The 6,812-nt window shown below is 58.7% G+C and overlaps 1 protein-coding gene across 1 annotated transcript in view; it reads right to left on the bottom strand.

Annotated features, from left to right (window-relative positions):
- Positions 1-6,812, bottom strand: part of TMPRSS6 (transmembrane protease, serine 6) — a 35,734-nt gene that overhangs the window by 20,534 nt on the left and 8,388 nt on the right. The window contains exons 4-7 of the mRNA XM_015559835.1: positions 6,395-6,462; positions 5,651-5,835; positions 5,393-5,434; positions 1,224-1,428 (exon numbers count right to left, since the gene is read on the bottom strand). Coding sequence (XP_015415321.1) covers positions 1,224-1,428; positions 5,393-5,434; positions 5,651-5,835; positions 6,395-6,462 — 500 coding nt within the window. The remainder of the gene's footprint in view (positions 1-1,223; positions 1,429-5,392; positions 5,435-5,650; positions 5,836-6,394; positions 6,463-6,812) is intronic.

Genomic DNA, 6,812 nt, shown 5'->3' with positions numbered 1-6,812 from the left:
CGGAAGCAGGACAGAGAAGGCAGCAGCCTGGTGCCCCAGGGTCTTCCCCACCTGCCCTGAGCCTCGTAGGCCAACACCCACCTCCATCCTGTGGGGAGGTGACCAGGCGCCCCGAGACCAAGGCCACTTCCAGCCCTTTTCTGGCCTTCCCATCCCCCACTACCTGACCTCTGCCCTCATCACTTCTGTATTTTTTAAAAATATATTTTTATTGATTTCAGAGAGGAAGGGAGAGGGAGAGAGGGATAGAAACATTAATGATGAGAGAGAATAATTCATCGGCTGCCTCCTGGACTCCCCCTACTGGGGATCCAGCCCACAACCTGGGCATGTGCCCGAACCCAGCACCCTATAGGCGGGGCACACAGAGAAGCCCCAGGGGAAGTCCTGAAAGTCAGATGTGGCCTGGCCTCCCTGCCCTGCCCAGAGCCCTCCCGGAACCAGCCCACACACACCCAGACTGAGGTCACGGCAGCCCGCCAGCAGGGGCGCTGCAGTGGGAGTCCGCCGCCTCGGAGCCTGGAGACTCAGAGAGGCCTGGGAGCTGGGAGGAAGCCGCACCCAGCTCACCCTCCAGGACTGCCCAGCTGCCCTGGTCACTCTGCACTCCACATCATGCGTGTGCCCCACAGCCCCACTCCTCCGCTCAGGGATGCACGGTTAGTGCCCCGCTTCCCACGGGCTGAAGTTGAACTTGCTCCTGGCACCCAGTGCCCCTTGTGCCTTTGCCCCACTGGACAGCATCACTGTGTGTGAGGATCTTGGCCCAGATGGGCTGATTTAAATCCTCACAATAGCCCTGCGAGGTAAGCACGACTGTGCACCCATTTCACAGGTGAGGAAACTGAGGCTCAGAGAGGCACAGTGACTTGCCTTAGGACACACAGCAAGGAAGCAACAGCATGGGAGTTGGAAGACTCAGAAGCATTCTTCCAACAAGCCCTATGGCCTCCCAGAACTGACCTGAGGGATCATCTAGTCCAACTGTTTTGCTACAAATGGGGAAACTGGCAGGGGAAGGGGACCCACAGACCACAGCCATTTCCAACTTCCCCTCCCGTCTCCCTCTGGGCAGGCCTCGCTGTCTCCCTGATGGTGAACTTGAGGTCACACAGCCCCTGGTCTCAGAAGGCTCGGTGTGACTTCTGACCTTACAACACCACTTCCTTCCTCAATCCCCGCCCCCATCTCTGCCCCCACCCCCCACCTCCCCAGGAACTCACGAGGTAATGAGCCTCCTTTCCAGGGGCCCCGCCGCGTCATACATGGCCAGCCGGTCCCGGCAGTCGGCCAGCGTCCACTCGAGCCTGAGCTTGAGCATGAGGTCCTCAGGGCCCTGCAGGTGCCACAGGCAGCTGGAGGCCAGGTAGTCGGGCCCCTTCAGCGGGAGGGTCTGGCCCCGGTCCACGTAGGTGTAGCGGTAGCAGCCTGGAGGGGGGAAAGGGACAGGCCCCCTGACCTCTAGTGGCCGGGAGGAGAGACCAGGGGAGCCAGCCCGGCAGGTCCCCATGGGGGCGGGGAGGGGGGGCGCAGGAAGAGCAGCTGGATGGGGGTCAGCCCAGAGGCGCTGTGTCCCATCTTTCTGTTCCCTGTGCCTTGATCTCTGTCTCCTCATGCACGCGTTCATCCGTAGGTTCATTCATTCATTCATTCGTTTAGCACTCACTGAGCTCCCTCTCAGGCCGGGAGCACCAGGAACAGTGTGGACAGAAACGAAGACCAGCAGTAACAGCTTAGAACCACGGTCGGCAAACTGCAGCTCGCGAGCCACATGCGGCTCTTTGGCCCCTTGAGTGTGGCTCTTCCTAAGCCTTAGGAGGACCCTAACTAAGTTAATAACAATGTACCTACCTATATAGTTTAAGTTTAAAAAATGTGGCTCTCAAAAGAAATTTCAATCGTTGTCCTGTTGGTATTTGGCTCTGTTGACTAATGAGTTTGCCGACCACTGGCGTAGGAGGTGGGGGCTCCGGCCTGGCCTCTGAGAAGGGAGTCCTGGGGGGGCACAGTGTGAGGCCCAGGCGGGCAGGGGCAGAGCCAGGCCTGGGTCACAGACTCTCCGGCTGCTGGCCGCGGGGAGCCACGCCGAGGAGGCTGGAGACCAGCGAGGCGGCTGTGTCTGGAGAACCAGGTGCGGGTTTCATTTCAGGGGGAGAGGAGGGAGTGTGTGCCAGGGGGGCTGGCAGCCCCGGGGAGAGGAAGCGGGCTCCCACTAACGATAACGAACAAGGAGAACGAGAGCCATTGCACTGGGCACGGGTTTGATAGATGCTGGAACTGAGCTACGGCTGTGCACACACTCATTCGAAGCCTCCACGAAATAGCTTCTGTCATTGTCCCCATTTTACAGAGCCGGACGGACCGACCTGGGTTCCCCCGATCTCTACCCAGTCTTCTCTGGGCCGTGGTTTTCTTCTCGGTAGAATGAGGACGATGACACCATCTTGCAGGATGGTCACAGAGCTTAGGAGGGATGCACGCAGAGGGCTCAGCAGAGTCCCTTGCACACAGTAGGTGCTCGATACATGTAGTGGCTGTTCTTTGGGTGGGTGTGGGGCAGAGGGCGAAGGTGAAGCTGCAGCAAAAGTCCTATGACTTTCCACCCTGCAGCTGGCTCCACGGGAGGCTCAGACGTAGCCTGTCTCATTGGCTTCCCTCCCTTCACACCTCCTCCATCACACGGACACACCCACTGCACCGCAGCCCGAGGCTGCCTAGTCCTGAGTTTTGTATGCGGTGCTAGGGCTTGCACAGCAGAACCACCTACACCAAGCATGTCAAACTCACAGCCCACGGGCCGCATGCCTCGTTTATTTGGCCCGTGTTAGCCTTTGAGTTTGACATGCTTGACCTGCACCATTCAGTCATTCAGTGGGAACCTCCTCTGGGTTTGATCGAGGCACCAAGGGAGCAGCAGGGAGCAAACCAATCTCGCCCGCAGAGCATACGTATCGCGTTTAACCCTCCCCGGGAGCCTGTGACGCAGGGAGGCTGTGTGACCTGCCGGGAAGCAGAAGGGATGTGGGCTCGAGGCCCAGCTGCAGGAGGGGAGGCAGCCTGGTGTGCAGGGAGCCCTCTCCGCGCCCAGCCCCAGCACCACCTCTCCCAGGCAGTGTGACCTGGGCCAGTCACTAAGCCACTCTGAGCTCTGTCAACGGGCACAGCATAGTCCCTGTCCCACCTCCTTCTCTGAGTGGTTCTGACAGACAAGAAGGCAATGCAGTGAGTGCTTTGCTCGGCTATGCTGCCTGCTGCTCCGCTCCCGGTCCTGACCTCCCATCCTGCCCCCAGCGGGGAGCTGACCTCCCCCCAGGAGACTTCTGACATCTGCCAGAGAAGGGACAGGCCTGGACACCTGCTCAGCCAGCAGCTGGGGAGGGGCGCCTGGCTGCTCCTAGATGTGTCTTCCTTAAATCCGCTCCAAGCTGATGCCTTGCTCTTGCCATTGTTTTGAGGCTAATTACATGGAGAAGCAAGTGCTGGTCTCTGATGATAACCGAACACCCTGAGGGAGCCTGGTGCCTCTGGTGCTGGGAGAAAGTCAACGAGCCTGCCTTACGCTTCTCCTCACCCAGCCGTGCTCACACGGCTCCCTCTGCCCAGCTGCCCTTGCCCCTTCCCGGCCTGACAGGTTCCTACCGGGGCCTGCCGCCCCCTCCTCCATGAAAGCTTCCAGGACCCCTCCCCCCAGTCGGGAGCAGCTCCCTGCTCCTTCCAGAGGCATGTTCCGTCTTCTATTTGGATGGTGGCCCTATCCCCAGGGCAGAGCGATGCCCTCTGTCCACTGCCCAGGGCCTCTGCTCGGGCACTGGCACCTTCAGTGGTGTGACTCTGTGAGTCTGTCTCCCTCATGGGGCTCTGAGCTCCACTGAGGGCAGGGATGAGGACATGTCCACTGGGGTCCCCAGCTCAGGCGTGGGGCCTGCATGGAAGAAGCACTCAAAAAGCCTGTTGAAAGGATTCCAATGGTCATCTCCATCCCGTTAGACTGTTCCCAGAGGGCTGGGGCTCCAGGCCCTCATGGAACCAAATAAGGGAAACTGCAAAGAGACTCCCAGAAACCTGGGGCACGTGGACACCTGGCACGGGCAAGGGCAACAGGAGGGCCCATCCCAGACCAAGGGGCTGAGCTATGAAAGTCCCAATGCAGGGTAAGATACATAGATGGATGGACGGATGGATGGATAGAATACACAGATCCTAGATAATAGATAGGTAGATAGATAGGGTAAAAGGATGACAGCTAATAGGTTATAGATATATGATAGACAAATAACAGATGATAGAGAGGTAGAGATAGGTGATAGGTAATAGATCGATCGATCAATAGATAGATAGATATAGATAAGATAGACAGATTATAGATAATAGATGACAGACAAGTAATAGATGATAGAGAGGTAGAGATAGGTAATAGACAGGTAATGGATAGACAGATAGACAGACATAGATAAGATAGATGATAGATAATAGATGATAGATAGTTGATAGACAAGTAATAGATGATAGAGAGGTAGAGAGATACAGATGATAGATAATAGATAGATGATAAATGACAGATCAGCTAAATGAATCTCTGACTGTCTCACTCTGTGGAGGGGAACCATGACTTTAACGCTCTGAAAGCTGTACTGTGACCCCATTACCTCCACCCACCAGGGAAGTAGGCATTTGACCGGCCGGATGGGAGGAGAGGAAGGTCAGCGAAGGTATATCCAGGATTAGACTCTGCCTCCCTCCGCCCGGCTGGAGGCCTCAGCTCTGGGGGGAAACGCTGGGAGAGTGGGTTGGGGCCGGGGCTCAGGACCGCGGGGCCCGGGCGCTGGGCCTCCGAGACCTGCGGGTCCCGTGGACCACATGGAGCGTGCCCCTGGCCTGGGCAGCTCGCTGGCCCCGCCGCTGCCTTGCCTCCCAGGGCTCAGCAGGAGGACGGGGGAGCCTCTGGGAAAAGCGAGGTGATGAGCAATGTGGCGCCAGGAGGGCGGGGCCGAGAGAAGGAGCGGGTGGAGGGAGTACCCCTGAATGCGGCAGAAATGTCTCCAGGAGACCAAGGGTTAAGCCCCGAGTGACTGACGTACCTGGAGTTGGCAAGATTATTTCTACCATCAGTGCAAGCAGTGGCTTGTGGGCAAACGGAACTCAGGGATAGGAAAGTGGAGTCACAGTCTCACACCACACACATGCACACTTGTGTACAAGACACACACGTGTGTTCACACATGCTCCTCCTCCTCCCCTTCCCCCACCGGCCCCAGGACCCAGCCCGCCGGGGCATCCCCGGGGTGACCCTAAGCCAGTCCCCCTGCACCCGCCATAGAGCCACGCGGGCCCCTGACACTCGACCACGCCAAGAAAAACACCAACTCAAAAGTGGAAAAGCAAAGTAGCATACCCAGCGTGGAATTCAGCATAAGTATGTCTTTTACGCTGGCTTCTGTTAAAAGGAAATGAACACACAAATAAATGAAGACAAATGATAAGTCAATCAAACGAAAATAAAAATAGAAGAGACCGTCAGAGGCAGCCTGGCTGAGGTTCCCCTGCATGCCGACCCTCCCCGGGCCCCGGCCCAGTCCTGGCTCCCGGGGCCCTCCTGGGCAGCCTTCCCGGACCTCATCTGACCATCGGGCGTCCCCTCCCCAGTACTGACCCAGGATCACCAGGCCCTCGGAGTCCACCTCGTAGTCTGCCCTGTAGGGAGCAGGGGCCGAGCTGTTGGCCGCGGACAGCAGCTCCTCCACCAGCAGTGCCCGCACCATGTCGGGGCTCAGCATCGGCTGGCGGTGCTCAGGGATTTGGAGGATGAACCAGAAGAAGCAGGTGAGAGGTCCCTCCCTAAGGCGGGCAGAAGTGAGAGGCGCTGGGGCCGGGGCCTGCGGTCTCCCCTGGCCAGCCCCCTGCTCCGGAGGGGGAACACCAGCCGGGGCTCGTGCTGAGCGCTTACTACCCCCCAGACATTGCTCTCCACCTTCACAGCGCAGCCCCCTAACCACCCTGGGCACTGCCTCTGAGGCAGGTGTTCCTCTCATCCCCATTCTGCAGGTGGGGAAACTGAGGCCACAGGCCATGTCGAAGGTGGCAGACCAGACATGAGTGGAAGAGCTGGGCCACCCCCACAGACACCACCCCCGTGGCCTCATTCAGTACTGCCAGGCCCTTGGTGAACACATCGTAGCCACAGTCGAGGTAATCCCTGCCCCCTCCCCCTGACCGTGCCCATTTTACAGATGAGGAAACCAAGGCAGTGAAGGAAGGTCACACACAGGAAGCCGAGTTGCCTCTCCACGCCTTGGTTTCCCCATTTAAGAAAGTGAGGGCATGGCATCAGGAGTCAACTCCTCTCCCCTTGAGTTTGAGGTTCTAGTAGGGGCGGGGCTGGGGGCCAGGCACTCACCCAAAGGAGTAGACAGAGCTGGAGTTGTAGTAAGCGCCCAGGCGGGTGCTGGTGATGAGGGCCTTGAGCTAAAAGGAGGGGAAACGATAGCCCCTGGTGAACCTCTGCAGAAGCCCCTCCAACCTTGAGATGCCCTTTCCCCTCCAGGCAGCCCTGCTTGACAGGGAGCCTGCAGGGTACAGTCTTGCCTGTGGTCACATAGCGGCCACACCAGGAAACCTCACACCCCTTCCACTCTTCCCTCCCTTGCCCTCAGGCACTGCCCCTCCCCCTTCCACCAGCTCTGGTCTCCATCAGGCCACCAATGGCCTCTGGCCCCCTCGTCAAATGTCACTCAACTCTGAGAAGCCCACGTGGCCCCTGAGTCCTTTCCCCACCGCCCCCCCCCCCTCCCACAAGCCACGCCCCCCCCCCCGTT

The sequence above is a fragment of the Myotis davidii genome, unplaced genomic scaffold (assembly GCF_000327345.1).
Source record: "Myotis davidii unplaced genomic scaffold, ASM32734v1 scaffold514, whole genome shotgun sequence".
In the NCBI taxonomy this organism is placed as follows: domain Eukaryota; kingdom Metazoa; phylum Chordata; class Mammalia; order Chiroptera; family Vespertilionidae; genus Myotis; species Myotis davidii.
Note: the sequence above shows the minus strand (reverse complement) of the source record. Positions and strands in the feature narration are given on the sequence as shown.